Raw genomic sequence first — 18,467 nt, forward strand, 5'->3', positions numbered from 1 at the left:
AATAAAACTTAGTCATGGACATATATGAATATCATATTGAAAGGATTCAGCATAGGAAATTTGATATATGGAAATATTATAACAAGAGACTGATCAGATATCGGGTCTTTATGTAAGACATTCCCATATGCTTCGGATATAGGATTGATTACATTTTCTATAATATTCACTTGTTCTGATTTTTCCAAATGCCTAGGGCATTGAGAAGGGAAAAGGACTAGGACAGGATGTGGCTAAAGTTGTTAAACAACTGTCAAGAACTATCTAAGGTTTACTGGATATTGGTTGCTTGTGGACAATTTGAAGTATAGTATTAATTTGGACGGACCATATTGACATAATTCTGAATGGAGGAGATTCGTGTTCGGAATTGATGGTCATATAAGAATATGGAAATGTCTCCATAGTGGGAGTTGGTTATTGAAATCTAAATGTGAGTTAGAAAATTTAATGCAAGAAGGATGTTCAAGGAGTGTACTTTGAATTTGAGACTTCGTTTCCATGGAATTGTTTTAGTAACAAATCTCCAATGGAAGGTTTTATAATATCGTTGGCAAAGTCTCTGTGGCTTTTAAGCCTCGACATTACAATTGAACTCTAATATATTCTAGTAATGATTAGAATCAGGAATTGTGAAATAAGCATCATTGGAATAATGTCTTGTCGATATTCTCACAAAGGGAGGACCATTGAGAGACATAGTATGCATGTTATAACATGGCATGATTGATGTTTAATTCAAGTGTTTAGTTGATTACTCAAAACATTATATAATTAATAAAGTCTAGTTAATATGTTGATTAAACAATAAGTGTTTTATTTATATTCAATAGTTTTGAGACCAAAGTTAATTAGGTTATTATTGTGTTTCTCTTTGCATGTTTTACTTCCCGAATAATTGGATTATTCAAACATCCTTAGCCGCTCATACTTTTGGAAGTAAGTAGCGAATTAAGACTGTCATGAATTGAATTGTAGATTGTCTATGGAGATTAGACATAACAATGGTTTGCTACAATGTTTATGAGTACTTGGAAACGGAGATTTTGAGTACTGGATAAACCCACGCTCAAATGATTACTTTCATGGATTTTATCACGAGTAATTTTGAGACGATAATATATTATATTCTTGAAACAGAGATATATGAGTTGTTGTTTACGAGTCAATTGTGCATTGATAATACGTAAACGCGTCAGTAACTTGATGTTATAAAACGTATTGTTGTGTGTTATTTGATGAGTAAATAGTGCAAGCATATAAGTCGAAGTTTATCAGTTCCTTTTGCCCTAACGAGAAAATCAATATATGGTGTTCCCTCGATGATTTGATGATGACATCTAAAGCGCTTGCCCAAACCTGGACTGAATTGATTTATTCAGTTAGTAGTCTGATTTCAGTCGTCATAAATGGGAAAATCGGGAAACAAATATTGGAAAGAGAGATTGATTATAATCCATGTCTCATGTCCATATGATACCTTGTAGAACGGAGGAATATTTGTTCACTTATCTTTGGACATGTCACTGACTGGGTGAGAGTTCGACAACAACTTTTGGTAGCTACAATTTGGTAGTTGTACTGGCAGTTATAGTTATTAGACTTATCCAAGTGGGGGACTTTTGGATTAGGTATCTAATCTCATAACTATAATTGATATAAACTTGAATTTATAGTAGCACAATCCTTTTGGGTTGTGTTCAAACCTAATAATTGAATAGGATGACTGTTAGAGAGAGAAGAATGATTTGTTAATTTATTACTTGGTTAATAAATTAATTAGAAATAAAAATAAATGATTTATTAATGTATCATGGAAATAATATATTAATTACAAATCATAATATTTAATTAATAATTAATCAGAAATTAATTGGATTAATTTTGGGATTAATTGGATTAATTAAAAGCATGAGAACTAAAGGTGACAATGTTCAATACTTGAGCATTGGACAATTCTAGAACCTCCCTAAAGAGGGGGGGGGGGGGGGGAACGAAATCTAGAGTGTATCTAGGGTTTCCTTCGGCTCTAAGGGCATCTTGGATGCCTTAGGAGGAAATTAAGGGATTAGGGTTATCTTGGATATACCTGTCTTATCCAACATCTTCCTAACACCTATATAAACCCTCTTTAGGGTAAAATTTAGGCCATGAATTCTTTCTAAGTCTCTTGGACAAAATTTTGGTCCCTTCCCTCTATTTCTCTATAGTTTTCCTTGGTTGCTAGGGTTTGTTTGTGAACCTTTAGAGGCGCGACACTTGTGGCGCTTGCTACCAAAGATTTTTCAAGTAAGGATTCAAGATTGTTTACAATAACAATCTTAAAGGTATGTTTACTATATTATTTCATGAATTTCGAAAAATAGTATATGCCTTTTAGGGTTTATTATTTGATGTTTAGTACTTGTATGTTCAATTAAATTAAAACATACATCCAAAGAAAATTAGGGTTACATGCACACATAGAATTGTTTGTTATGCTCAAAACCCATCAATACTGACGTTCATACTCAAATTACCAAGATTGTGGGAAATAATTCTTCATGATAACAGGTTCATCAACATCAGCGGAATCGATGATTCCTCTAGTCTGATTTGTTTGAATATTTCATCCAACATGCTATTAGTAAATATACTCGATTTCTTCTATAGCTTTTCAAATTTAAGTTATTTCTCAACCCATTCAAACAATCAGTTGGGAGGAATTCATCCATCGTTGTGAAATTCACATTCAATTTCTTCCATGAGTTTGAGAAACAATTCTTTAAACGTTTTAATCGATTTCAATTGTTCCTTGATGACTTGAAATCTAATTACAAGATAAAATCATAAAAGAATTTGAAAAAAGGTTTGTGTTATCTTTGAAAACAAAGAAAAGATGAAGTATCGAGGAAACATAAATATGTTTAGGAAAGAGAGAGAGAGAGAGAGAGAGAGAGAGAGAGAGAGAGAGAGAGAGAGTATATATATATATATATATATATATATATATATATATATATATATATATATATATATATATATATATAAACGACAACTTTATAAATGGTCCATGTGGTAATAAAATGACGAACATGTCTTTCAGTTAACAGACAAAATTTAACGGAATGAGGCTTAAGGACCAAATATCAAAAGTTTTGAAAACACATAGAAAATCTGTGAAATTCGTTAAACTTAGGAACTAAACTTCAGATCTGAGAAAAACATAGAGACCAAAAATGATGTTTTTTCATATATATGAACTTAAAATTCGTTTATTGTTTTATATTGTAATAATAGAATTATTTTTAAATTTTTTCTTGACGTTTTAAATTCTTTAATTTTTTAGAACTTACTATTTAAACATTTTTACTTACCTGATTCAAGTTTTTTTTTTAAATTTTGTTACTTTTATTTTTTATCTTTTATAATTTTTGTAAAATTTTTTACTTAAGTTTTTCTAAGTTATTTTTACTTACTTTTTTCAAGCATTTTTAGTATTTTTTACTGTTGACATATTTCTTTACACTTATTTTTTTTTTATGAAATAACATTCTAATATGTATTTATATTCAAGATTAATATATTAATTAATAAATGTTTGGATATTTGGAAAGTATTTCTTTAAAACCGGATAAGATCATACGTTTAGAAAATAATCATAGAAGCCACGAACGAACATGAACATACAAATGAACAAACTTCAACAAAAAAATAATTTATTTGAGAACAAAAGCCGTATTTAGTAGAAAATATGATAATCTTTTTTATCATAAATTTATAAACATAAATATACAAATCAATTTTTAGTCTATTGAATTCTAACCAAAAAGTTATTGGAAAAATCTTCTAAAAATAATTGAAAATAAAAAAAAATCACAAATATAAGTGATTTACTCAAAAAAATAATTGATTTAATAAAAAATCATAATATAAAAATATCTGATCACAAAAATATTTGTAAAAATATTTCAAAAAATAAATAAAAAGAAAAAATTAAAATAATAAATGATTTAATCGGAAAAATAATCTAAATAGTAATTTTTTTAATAAAAATATATATTTAAATAAAAATAATCTAAATAATTAATTTAATAAAAATAAAATAAATATATTAACTATAAACATATTTATAGAAAATATTAAAAAAGAAAAAAAATCATAATAGTTAGAAGGGGAAAATGACTTAGGAGGGTAACTACCTCTTATCCGTGTTCACATATTGGCCCCTTCTTATTTTTTGTACATAATAAAACAACTAACTTGTTTTAACTGTTTAAATTACACCAATATTACTGGCTAATACCTGTTTTAACCGGTAACTTAAAGGGAAAATGACTTAGGAGGGTAACTACCTCTTATCTGTGTTCACATATTGGCAACTTCTTATTTTTTGTACATAAGAAAGCAACTAACTTGTTTTAACTGTGTAACATTCCAAAAATCATGACCAAAAATTTCGTTTTTAATTTAATACTAAAACCATAATTGCCAAACCATTAATTTAATACTCCGGCTGTAACGCCGAAAATTTCAAAACAATTTTTCATTTAAAATAATCGTTTAATTCTTAAAAACACTTTGTTTAAAATCTCATTCATAATCGAATTACAAAACATAACTCCATTTCCACTTGTATGATAAACCAGGATCCTCAAAACATGACTCTTTCTCTGGTGTGTACAATCGAGCCGGTGCCTTCCCGTGATACTGTAATAACCTGAAACACACAACACAAAACACTGTAAGCACGAAGCTTAGTGAGTTCCCCAAAATACAACATACAACACACATTAGCCACTCGAGGCTATAACTCTGTTTGACCCTCGGGTCAATGAGTCTCAGTGGGACCCTCCAGTCCCTCAACTCTGTGGACCCTCTGGTCCTAAGCTCGTTGGACCCTCCGGTCCGGTCTACTTGTGCCTTCCGACTCATGAATCGTTGGACCCTCCGGTCCGGTCTGTAAACTCCGCATAGCATAAATCACAAAGACATAATGCATAGCATGTCACATACAATAGGATAACATAATACTCAATGTAAGCACATACGACCTTCCGGTCACACATAACTACCACTCAAGGTAACGTATAGTGAGAAGACTCACCTCGCGTATCTCGATAACTCGCAAATCCCAGAAATCACTCGCGCTCGATCCTACGAGCTATAATCCTCCTATAACACCATAGATCTCTAATTAACACTTTCTCAACTAAGGTTGACTACCCCTATCAAGTCAACACTGGTCAACTCTGGTCAACGGTCAATGGTTGACCCGACTCGCCGAGTCTGGCGTGGACTCGCCGAGTCCCTACGGGAACCCGATCCCTCTGAATCTCTTCCGACTCACCGAGTCACTCACCCGACTCGGTTACTCCACCCCTGGTTCGTAATCACTGAACAACCCGCACCAACTCGCCGAGTCTGGGAATGGACTCGGCGAGTGCATTCCATGCACAACCCCAAGCGACCTTCTGAGGTCAGATCCGCTTCACTAACTTATAGATCCAGTCTCCTTAAGCTTATTGACCACGTAAAGTTCAAGTCTTGATGCTCATCAAGCATTGAATAGCTCATGAATGGTGTTTTAGCCTCAAATACATTGATCCCAAGCCAATACCTCCATGGATGCATATAAAGCTTTGGTAAAGAGGTGCTCTGGACCTCTATGGGTCCAGATCCAGGACCTTAACTCGCTAAGGGACCATGAGGACACTAGATCTAGCCACAAATGGGTTCAAAAGCCCTAAATCTACATGAACATCACAATAACAGAGAATGATTCGAGATTGTACCTCATTTGTGATGTTCTGGACCTCAAATCTTCAAGAATCCACCCCTTTCTTGCTTCCTCTTGGCTAGATCTCCTCTTTCCTTGCTAGACAACAACTCCAAGATCAATAATGGCTCTTTCCCTCACTTGAATCACTCATTTGCTCTAGGGTTTCACTATGGGGACTGATGAGTGCAAATGACGGCCATAAGGCCCTTTAAATATGCCTCAAACCCGAGAAATTAGGGTTTCATTAAACAGCGTGGACTCGCCGAGTCCACTCTTGGACTCGCCGAGTCCGGACGCGAACCCGCGCCCAAATCGCGATCATACTCGGCGAGTCTGAGCTCCAACTCGCCGAGTCCCCTCACAAATCACCAAAAATTATAAGAATAGCTAATACCTGGGAATCCGGGCTATTACAATTCTCCCCCACTAGAACTAGACTTCGCCCTCGAAGTCTCGCTCTGCAAATAACTCCGGATGCTGCTCGCGCATCTCTCGCTCCGGCTCCCAAGTCATCTCGGACCCCTTACGATGCCGCTACTGTACCAAAACCCAGGGTATCTCCTTTTTCCTCAGAACCTTGATTTTCCGATCTCTGATTGCCACTGGTCTCTCAGCATAATTCAGGATCGCATCCACCTGAATATCCTCTAATGGAACCACTTGCCGACTCATCGGCTATACAGTTCCTCAGTTACGACACATGAAAAGTGTCGTGAATCTGCCCCAACTCTGCTGGCAAATCCAAACGATAGGCCACCCGGCCTATCCTCGCGATCACTCGGAATGGACCAATATATCGGGGCCCCAACTTGCCCCTCTTCCTGAATCGAATCACTCCTTTCCAGGGAGAGACCTTCAGGAGTACAAGGTCACGACCAAAAATTCGAGCTCGGACCGGCGCCTGTCCGCATAACTCTTCTGGCGACTCTGAGCGATCAACAACCTCTGCCTGACCTGCTGTATCTGCTCTGACGTCTGAAGCACAATCTCTGTACTTCCCATCACACGTTGCTCTACCTCTCCCCAGCAAATGGGGTCCAATACCCCCTTCCCTACAACAGCTCAAAGGGCGGCATATTGATGCACTAATGATGGTTGTTGTTGTAGGAAAACTCTGCCAAGGGTAATTACGGGCCACAATTTCCCCCCGAAATCTAATACACATGCCCGAAACATACCCTCGAGCGTCTGAGTCGCTCGCTCTCTCTGAAGTGTCCACAGACATCACTATGGTAAACTCTAGCTCGTTTCTTATATTCATCTTCGATACCGAGCACCAGGTCAGCTTTTGGCCCCATAGCTGAATCCCCAAAGGTCACACATAACATGATCCAAAACATCTCACTAACTTCTTCCCCGTGACCACTATCACGGCCCAGTGACACGCAAGTCACGAAATTCCCTATTCCTCATGAAGAAATACAATCCAATCAAAGATCGACTCAGCTCTAACCTCTGGCGTTTGCTGCGCATATTCTCCCGCGCGCCTCGCTGACCCTCCCGATAGAGACGGAGACCCCAGTCTCGCCCCGGTTTTAACCACCAGGCTCCAAAAACTCGACACTAGGGCTACTCAAGCCTAAAACTCTTCTGCATCATGCACTTACCGGAGAACACTCCATCATCACACTCTCTTGCCATCTAGTGGGTACTATGGCTTCCCACACATTACAACAGCCTCTAACTAGTGAGTACTACGGCTCCCTGTAGTATCACCACGCCAACTAACTCGTGAGTACTATGGCTCCCCGTAGTACCACGACTCCCTCCCTCTGACTTGTGAGTACTACGGCTCCCCGTAGCATTACAACACCCTCTGATTGGTGAATACTACGGCTCCCCGTAGCATCACGAGTCTCTATCTCTCTCTTTCTCTGACTTGTGAGTACTATGACTCCCCGTAGCATCACAACACCTCTGACTGGTGAATACTACGACTCCTCGTAGTCTTCACCCTATACTCTCATTCTCATTACAACACCACACTATGTTCACTAACTCATGCACCGAAGACTATCATAGATAGCTACACACACTTGCCCCGATATGCATTATGGACTCTGGCGGCAACCGCCGTAACACAGAACCTCCCTCTGCGGAGATCCACTTCCTTAAATAATCCCTCTTGATGATAATACACAAAGGGCTCCCACTGGAACCGTGGATACATGATACATCACTGGTCATCTTAAGCCCAAGACTTTAAATAACTCTGAAATCGGGACGCTATACGCAGAAACCACAGAACACCCTAACAGAGCATCACGATGTCCTGTCTCTACCACTAATTCCCTTACTCCCAGCACCATACACATACAACAATACATTTCCTCTGAATCCCATAAAAATTTCCTATATCACTCGATGTGCAACTTCAGTGCATCCAAACACTCAATTGGAATACAAGGAAGGCGCTAACCGTTCAGAACACACTGATGATCTTCCGAAACCCTTTCCACTACTGCTCAAAATCCAAGCAAGAATACACATCCCAGCCCGGGAGTTGGCTACTCGACAATCTTCTACCCATTTTTCAACCCAGAAGTTCTCAACTACCCATACCATCATTATGAGCCTTCCACTTGAGACGACTCTGACCACCACCAGATTCCTGATCATTGACCACCCGCCGTGGAGACACCCATCCTTCTCTCAGACATATACCACATGCATTATCTCGCCCTGCACCTTTCCTTGATCACCAATGACCCTGATCTCATGAATTCAAGCCGCAGGTTTCTGCATCCAACCCCTAACCGTTCTTGCACAAATCTCCGGGTCTCTCAATAAACCACCCGGTTCTCCCCCACTTAGGGTTCGAACCATCACTATCTGACACATCAACAACCTCACGAACTATTTTCACCAACAACAACGCACCTGCCCCTGGAAAGTGCTACGCAATGCCCGATAATCCCCTTTAAGGAAATCAATCGATCTCATAACTCTGAACCTCAGGTGAAATCCTCAAGAACTTCTCGTCACGACTGCCTCTAGTCGTTCCAAGTCTCGTACCAATCCAATACCAAGCAACTCAACTGTCCAATAACATCACTGACTCATAAACTGGACCACGAAATCATCATATTCCCCCACCTCGACTCATCAACCGACGTTCCAACACATGGATCATCCCAAGAACAGGGACCCACTCCCATATTCAATACCCAACATAAATAGGAAAACCACTGCACTGATTAACTCGACTGGACTCCCCCACTGATACCTCTACAATACGCATTACTATACTCAAATAGGTGTAACGTGGTCCTCGACTATCTCAGTCCCATCTGACTATCTGCTCATGGTAAATCACTGTCTCGCAGCACACATGCTACCTGATACTCTGATGGAAAATCATCATCAATGACAACCTGTAGGGTTTTACCCCCAAACCCGAAACTTAAACATTAGGCCTCTCATGTTCCGCACACGAACATAAACAATACCACTCAGGTCATAGAGGGTGACATCTCCTCTATCGACTGATTGCTCAACTCAGACCGAAATTCGCCCCTCCCTCTAACTCCTTACCAAAAATACTCTGATAGGCTCTCGACCTCCCTCTCAAGGGACGCCTCTTCGAACTCAATCATGGCCCACAGGCCTAAAACCCATAGCGTCCAATCTATACCTCATCAATCGTGACCAGATAACCGGAGAACCACAAGCATCATTCACTACAAACCATGGTACTCATCCCATGACATATCTTCTCAATATGCTCCGGTGTATGGTACCCGAACCATAGCATCACTCCTCCATCTGCTCCGATGTATGGTACTCGAACCATAACATCATTCCTTCATCCGCTCCGATTTATGGTACTCGAACCATAACTTCACTCCTCGATCCGCTCCGATGTATGGTACTCGAACCATAACATCACTCCCCAATCTGCTCCGATGTATGGTACTCGAACCATAACATCACTTCTCAATCCGCTCCGATGTATGGTACTCGAACCATAACATCACTCCTCAATCTGCTCCGATGTATAGTACTCGAACCATAACATCACTCCTCAGTACGCTTCGATGTATGGTACTCGAACCATAACATCACTCCTCAGTACGGTTCGATGTATGGTACTCGAACCATAACATCACTCCTCCATCCACTCATTAGAACCTTCAGAATATTCCCTGTATCAAGTATGGGTCCTCTGCTTTTAGTAGTACGGGCCCATACTACCTGCCACATCTACCCATACTTTCCACACGGACTATCCCGGAGCTCCTAAGTAGCTGCTTGACCTTCTCGTTCACCAATTCCGTCGCGCGCTCGCTCCCCAGCGAAATTCTCTACTCTGCCAGCGCACTCATCTGGCTAAGGTTACTCCCTAGGCTCTTCCTAGATTCCCACACTTCTCTGCCATCAGCTGCTGAAGAGCTCCTAATGATGCCAGCCATCTACCTCCTGAATATCGTCATATTCACTTGGTAGCTGACTCCCATCATCGAGAGTTCCACAAAGCACGAAGCAAGTAGCATTCGAGCATCGAAGAATATATATGACTCACTCTGGGTGATAACTCCGCTTGCTCTGCTCATCCTCGAAAGTACCACCAAACTCTGCAACTCTTCCCCTCGCGGGTTCTAACTATTCTTTCTCTAAGTACCACGGTACTTATCTAGGTATCTCCCCTAGATTACTCCTCTACTTAAATCCCCTAAAGGATTCCAACTAAATATTCTCACTCATCGCATACTCAAAAGCACATCGCATATAACAACAATCCCTAGGCTAAGGCATCACAAATCAGGCCACTCTAGTCCTAAGATATGAAATACCTAACATGTCTCTAGCATGCAATAATATCTCATAAAGTGCATCATAAATATCTCATGACACAAAAGTAAGGGTATTTTGGGAAATCACCGTTCGGGCTCTGGCTGATTGTACACACTGCTCTTTCTCGCTTTCTCTTTGAACTCTTATTCGCTTTAGAAAATTATTTCTTTGAAAAATTTTCTTACTTCCTCAGTTTGAGTCCAGATTTACCCGAAGGCGCATCCGAATCCCTCAAACCAAGGCTCTGATACCAACTTGTAACGCCGAAAATTTCAAAACAATTTTTCATTTAAAATAATCGTTTAATTCTTAAAAACACTTTGTTTAAAATCTCATTCATAATCGAATTACAAAACATAACTCCATTTCCACTTGTATGATAAACCAAGATCCTCAAAACATGACTCTTTCTCTGGTGTGTACAATCGAGCCGGTGCCTTCCGGTGATACTGTAATAACCTGAAACACACAACACAAAACACTATAAGCACGAAGCTTAGTGAGTTCCCCAAAATACCACATACAACACACATTAGCCACTCGAGGCTATAACTCTGTTTGACCCTCTAGTCAATGAGTCTCAGTGGGACCCTCCAGTCCCTCAACTCTGTGGACCCTCTGGTCCTAAGCTCGTTGGACCCTCCGGTCCGGTCTACTTGTGCCTTCCGACTCATGAATCGTTGGACCCTCCGGTCCGGTCTGTAAACTCCGCATAGCATAAATCACAAAGACATAATGCATAGCATGTCACATACAATAGGATAACATAATACTCAATGTAAGCACATACGACCTTCCGGTCACACATAACTACCACTCAAGGTAACGTATAGTGAGAAGACTCACCTCGCGTATCTCGATAACTCGCAAATCCCGGAAATCACTCGCGCTCGATCCTCCGAGCTATAATCCTCCTATAACACCATAGATCTCTAATTAACACTTTCTCAACTAAGGTTGACTACCCCTATCAAGTCGACACTGGTCAACTCTGGTCAACGATCAACGGTTGACCCGACTCGCCGAGTCTGGCGTGGACTCGCCGAGTCCCTACGGGAACCCGATCCCTGTAAATCTCTTCCGACTCACCGAGTCACTCACCCGACTCGGTTACTCCACCCCTGGTTCGTAATCACTGAACAACCCGCACCAACTCGCCGAGTCTGGGAATGGACTCGGCGAGTGCATTCCATGCACAACCCCAAACGACCTTCTAAGGTCAGATCCGCTTCACTAACTTATAGATACAGTCTCCTTAAGCTTATTGACCACGTAAAGTTCAAGTCTTGATGCTCATCAAGCATTGAATAGCTCATGAATGGTGTTTTAGCCTCAAATACATTGATCCCAAGCCAATACCTCCATGGATGCATATAAAGCTTTGGTAAAGAGGTGCTCTGGACCTCTATGGGTCCAGATCCAGGACCTTAACTCGCTAAGGGACCATGAGGACACTAGATCTAACCACAAATGGGTTCAAAAGCCCTAAATCTACATGAACATCACAATAACAGAGAATGATTCGAGATTGTACCTCATTTGTGATGTTCTGGACCTCAAATCTTCAAGAATCCACCCCTTTCTTGCTTCCTCTTGGCTAGATCTCCTCTTTCCTTGCTAGACAACAACTCCAAGATCAATAATTGCTCCTTCCCTCACTTGAATCACTCATTTGCTCTAGGGTTTCACTCTGGGGACTGATGAGTGCAAATGACGGCCATAAGGCCCTTTAAATATGCCTCAAACCCGAGAAATTAGGGTTTCATTAAACAGCGTGGACTCGCCGAGTCCACTCTTGGACTCGCCGAGTCCGGACACGAACCCGCGCCCAAATCGCGATCATACTCGGCGAGTCTGAGCTCCAACTCGCTGAGTCCCCTCACAAATCACCAAAAATTATAAGAATAGCTAATACCTGGGAATCCGGGCTGTTACACCGGCATCGGGCCTCGCCCGGCATCAGGCCCCGCCTGGCATCGAGCCCCGCTCGGTATACATATATGTCTCTTTTAGGCCCCGCTTTTCTCCGGGCCCCGCCCGCTAAACACATACAATCATATAACATGATAACACATAAAGAAACATACTCAACTGTATCCCTGTCCTAAGAAACATACTCTGCTAATAATGAGATACGGAACTTCGTCTGTACTTAGCTAGTTCCAGCCAGGGCTTCAGCAGTGCAATGTGAGTCTTCTCACTGTGTGAATGGGTCTAAGGCCACAATGCCAACCCATGTAGTCTATGAGTAGGAAGACCCGGGGGTTAGCCCTAGGCATTGTATGCTAGTATGTTATTCCAGACCAAGGTCTGATGTCGGGCGGGTGCCCGAGGAATGTTTGCATGTTAGATTATACTTGTTGTCTATGTGATACTTGTATATGCCTGGTAAAGAGGTGAGTGTGGGCGAGGTCCCGTATCTCATCACTAGCTGAGTACGGACGATGTTTCGTATCTCATTATTAGCATAGTATGTTTCTTAGGACAGGGATACAATAGAGTATGTTTCTTTATGTGTTAGCATGTTATATGATTATATGTGTTTAGATGGGGGGCCTAAGAGAGACAGATTTGTATACCGAGCGGGGCTCGATGCCAGGTGGGGCCTGATGTCGGGCGGGGCCCGATGCCGGAGTATTAAATTAATGGTTTGACAATTATGGTTTTAGTATTAAATTAAAAACGAAATTTTTGGTTATGATTTTTGGGATGTTACATAGTTAAAACAAGTTAGTTGTTTTCTTATGTACAAAAAATAATAAGTTGCCAATATGTGAACACGGATAATAGTTAGTTACCCTCCTAAGTCATTTTTCCCTTTAAGTTACCGGTTAAAACGGGTATTAGCCGGTAATATTTGTGTAATTTAAACAGTTAAAACAAGTTGGTTGTTTTATTATGTACAAAAAAGAAGAAGTTGCTAATATGTGAACACGGATAAGAGGTAGTTACCCTCCTAAGTCATTTTCCCTAGTTAGAAGATGATTAAAACGTGATGTGAAAGGAGTTTTATTTATTATTTTATTTATTTATTAAGAATCTTGAGAGTTTTTTTTTAAGAAACCCCAATATATACCACTTTATATAATATAGTAGAAACGTTTTTTTTCTCATTCATTTGTTATTTAATAGTTATTACTTTTGTCACTTTTTTCCTTTCTTAACATATTAATTTGTTATTTAATAGTTATTATTTTTGTCACTTTTTTCCTTTCTTAACATATTAATATAACTCGTTAGAATCCATATAATACACTGTTAATATATCTAAAATAATATTTTTATAAATATTTATTTCTTTTAATTAAATAAATCAATTTATTTTGGGTAAATTTTGAATGAACACAAAACAAATAAAATGATTGGGGTTTAATAAATAATTTTAAGATTTAATTGTAAATAATAATAGTAATAGTAATATGAATAACAAGATAATGGTCAAAGATTTTTAGCAGAATTTATAGGATTGAATTGTTAAAAAAAATGTCACGTGTCAAAGAAGTATGTTAGAAAAAGGATATGTGACATTATTTATTAGGAGAGAAAGATCGAAATATGATATATGTATATCTACCTAGACGCAAGTTCTTTTAAAAACTTAAAAAATTGTGCGAACTTAAGAACTCTTAATTCACATATTATTTTTTAAAATCAAGTTAATATTAACGAAATGCAGCGTTTAAGCCATATCTAAGATAAAAAAAAAATAAATAAATAAATAAAAAATTGACGATCTTTTTACCGTGATTCATATATATATGCATGCATGCCTATTTATGAATCAAAGTTATATGGACTGTGAATGCACATATGACTCACACACATGCTTATCCACAGTTATATGACTGTGGACGCAAATATGACTCAAACACATTCTTATCCGTAGTTATATTACTACAGACGCAGATATGACTCAAACACATGGTTATCCATAGTTATATGACCGCAGACGTATAGTTCTTAACTGCAAATTTGAAGTTCACAAATTCTGATAGATCATCTTTAGGTTCAATTACAAAGACTGGTCATTAAGCAAAACACTTTTTTTTAAACAAAATTTGTTTTTATTCGAAGTATCATATATTCGTCAAGTCAACAAACCATGTGGACAACTGGGCATAGAATATAATTTGCCCAAAAATCAATGCTATCGTAAATTTGTGTGTGGGTTTTGGTGCAAGGGTTTAGCAGGGAATTCGCCTTGTAATTAAGTGGTACGTCTCTCTCAAACCCTAGTTTATCGTCATTCCTGCATTGCTTTATAAATTTCCGCTTGCTAACCTTAGAATTCAGAGATCTAAGCTTTCGAGTTTCATCGGCGGCTCAAGCATTTTAGGGGCTCTAACCAAGCCAAAAATTTGGGGTTCTTTGGCCTTTACTGTACTCAGAAATAAGAAACAAATGAGATGAATATGTTGCAGAAAATAGAATCGGTAGAAGAATGCAATGTCGTTTCAGTTTTATGAATGCAACGATCGTTGATTTATTCTTCCGCTTCATTTATTTTGTGGTTACCGGATTGGATTTTTTAATGGACTAAACTTTTGGATTTTGGAAAATATGGGACCCCTTAGAATTGGGGGCCTAAGCCCTAGCTTAAAAAACCTATAGAGCCGGCCTGTCGGCATGTTCTTACTTGGAAATCCTCTTTTATCATTATCGTGCATTAGTTGGTTGGAGGTTCATAGATTAAGAGATTTAAACAAGCAAACGACCGTACTATCAGGAACAGAGTAGAGCTTTTTGTTTGATGTATTAGCTAGTTTATGTTTATTTCAATGAAGTGTGTGGATCGATACTGTCCAAGGGGCGATAACACTTTGATTATAAGAAGTTCTAACCCTCTACTGTGCTCATTCTGAGATTGACACGAATGTTTAAGATTTATTATATAATTATATTACACAACACTTCTTTCAATAAGTAATATAGTTCAATACATATCTCATGGTGATGGGCTGATGGCTATTTATTTGTTTGAGGTAATCGTCATTAACATCTCTAATCGAAATAATTATTATGAAGTTCTTGAAGCTGCTTAAATAACGTATTTCAGATCATTGTTATACTATAAACATTAGTTGAACAGGTGATCAGGCTATTATTAGCCTACTGAAATTGGGGATTTTTTGTTTCTCCCATTTCATCATTGGTATATGACTTTATATTTAGCTATGTTCTATGAAATTAATCAAATTAGTATTCAATATTTGTTCTTGTGGTATTAATTCTACTTCTTTTGGGCATTTATACACTTGAATTATAACTTATAAGTGTAAAATTGGGTTCCCAAGGAAGGCTCGGTGTAGGACGTAGAATTATATCACCTTTTTGGATCTTAACTTCACTTGCAGAAAAGGAAGAAGGCAAGTCTTGTTCAGAATAACAATCATACACTTATCAGCTAGCCAAAAGATTTATTAAATTTACAAACAACCTTAATCCATTTACAGAAGTGGCAAAAATATTGAAGATGTGATTTGATGTATCAGTGTTAGAAAATAAATTTTGTTCATTAGTCCCCCAAGGAAGCCCATGAGATAGATGATAAGACTAGACTTATAAGCAGCAATACCTGATGCATTATTGATGCTATGTATTAACCTGTGTTCCTTATTTAATTAGTAGGCGTTTGTTTGCATAAGGATGCAACATGTATGAAAAGTATTCTTCTCTGCTATCCAAGTAATTCATTTAACTTTTACATTATGAAGTGTAGATTATCATTAGATATGTGATTGTGATTTGTGGAGGCAAAAAAGAAGGAATATGATGGTAGAAGATAGATTGAGCAGCTTGCCAGATGAGCTTATTCATAAGATCCTGGCTTCTTTTGACATTAAATTTGTTGTTCAAACATGTTTGCTGTCATCAAGATGGGAATTTCTGTGGACATCAATGCCTTATCTCAACTTCTCAAATTTTGGTCCTTTACCCAAATTTGTGACCAATGTTCTGTCTCACCGAAATCATCAAGTAGAAGTGTCTTCCGTAGAGCTAGATTTTCATGGAGCAGCTAGTCAGGTTTTTGTGAAATACTACGCCTTCTCTCACAATGTCCAACAACTAACTGTTACTAGTTGGCCCAAAAACGACCTTGCAAATTACCCTTCTACCACCCTATTTAGCTCAAAGTCGCTTAAACATTTCACACTGACTATCAATGATTGCATGTCAGCTTGGGTTAGATTCAAAACACCTTTGAATTTAATTTCCAGCTTTAACAACGTTGCATCTCAGAGGCATTGTATTGTGTGATGATCTTTTCTCCAAGTGTGTAAAACTTAAAGAACCTCACTTTAAGATGTTTCTCTGTCAAGGTTGTGGTGGAGGTATTTGACATCATTACCCCTCAACTTTCTAATCTCACGCTTATCAGCAGCTTTCATTTAAACGTCATCAATCTGATTGCACCTCAACTTGAGAATCTCACAATAGTTAATTGCTCGATCAAGTACTTGAATGCTCCACCTGCAGGGATTTCATCTTTGAGCTACAGGGATTATCGTCCTCCCATGCAATTGTCTAAAGATCCATTTCATTCTCTAAACAAAGAGAACATCTGTTTGTATCTTCTTCATGGTTTGACATATGAAGATGCATGCAAAACTATTAACATGCTTCAATAACTCTATATTGCCAGTTATCTTACACTTAACGCAAACATTATTGAGGTATGTTGATATCATACCACTCATTTATGACATGTAAATATTTTGGAAACTATGGACATACTTGGTGCAATCCCAGAAAGGATAAGATAAGAATGAAAAGAAAAACAAAATGAGAATGTGGCCTCTGTTTAATTTTCTAGCGTTTCATGAAAACTATTTTGCTCAAAGTCTATCTCTTTTTGTTTCTGAATGGTGGGATGATTACTATTATTAATATTATTACTTTTAGTGTACAACAACAAAGTATCTGCATTACCAGTTACACATACACTACTAATAAAAGAGCTGCTGTACAATCTATATATTGTTTATGCATCCTTAATGTATAATTAATATATTTCTTGTTATATTTTGCAGTGTATTTTCTCATTTCTGGAATTATTGTTGCACAATCCTCCGCCTTTTAGCAACCTAAATTGCTTGACTATTATAGACTCCAGCATGAAGAAGGATGCATACAAAGTAAAAATGTCTATTGAATTTAAAAACTTCTTTCTCAAGAACTCTCCAAGTGCCACTTTAATCATGAAATTACCCGAGGTACTTTTAGCATAATTAATGATAAATTCATAATACTTTTATTGTTGTTTGTGACTTATAGTAGTGGCTGTGAATCCATTCTCATTTTTTAAGCATATATATCCTTTAACACGTATCATGAACTTTTGTTTTAGGTTTGCTAAAGATTATGCCAACGATGTTAGTCCTCATCGTATTCATGCACAAATTCTAATGAAAAGGTTTGATTAATATATGTTTTTGAATCTTACTTTTTTGTGGATTTTTTTTTGTTAAACTTTTGATTACTATATGCCTTCGAAAATATTTCAAGTGAGAAACCAATGTAAACCTGTACTGCTATGGTACATAAGTACTGTAATATAATCAATCTGTCCAGAAAAATGGCTTGTAAAAATTGTTTTATTATCAATATATTAATGTTTAAGTTTTTACAAGAATAAAATAATTGAAACTTGAAGAAGTATTTTTGAAGTACTACTTTTTGTTAAAGTGTAAGAGTAAGTGTTTTATCTATAGGTTAATTGTTTGTGAATCACGTGATCTTATAAATAGATTTTGATTACTTTCCGTTGTAATTCAATTATGATTCTGTAAATCACTTGCAATGGGTAAAACACAATAATTTACTAAGCTATTGAAATTTTGCTAAAAACAATCATCGATCCCGTAGTGAATTCCGATCCAAAGCAAAATGGCTATATATGTTTTTTTATGTA

The 18,467-nt window shown here is 37.8% G+C and overlaps 1 protein-coding gene across 1 annotated transcript; it reads left to right on the forward strand.

Moving 5' to 3' along the window:
• Positions 1 to 16,327: 16,327 nt before the first annotated feature.
• Positions 16,328 to 17,184, forward strand: LOC145095150 (putative F-box protein At1g32020). Its single transcript, XM_079033080.1, has 2 exons — positions 16,328 to 16,738; positions 16,846 to 17,184. The coding sequence occupies exons 1-2, from the start codon at positions 16,328 to 16,330 to the stop codon at positions 17,182 to 17,184; spliced, it is 750 nt and encodes a 249-aa protein (XP_078889206.1).
• The last annotated feature ends 1,283 nt before the right edge of the window (positions 17,185 to 18,467 follow it).

Source organism: Lactuca serriola, chromosome 3, assembly GCF_051521515.1.
Source record: "Lactuca serriola cultivar US96UC23 chromosome 3, Lser_US96UC23_V15, whole genome shotgun sequence".
Taxonomy (NCBI): domain Eukaryota; kingdom Viridiplantae; phylum Streptophyta; class Magnoliopsida; order Asterales; family Asteraceae; genus Lactuca; species Lactuca serriola.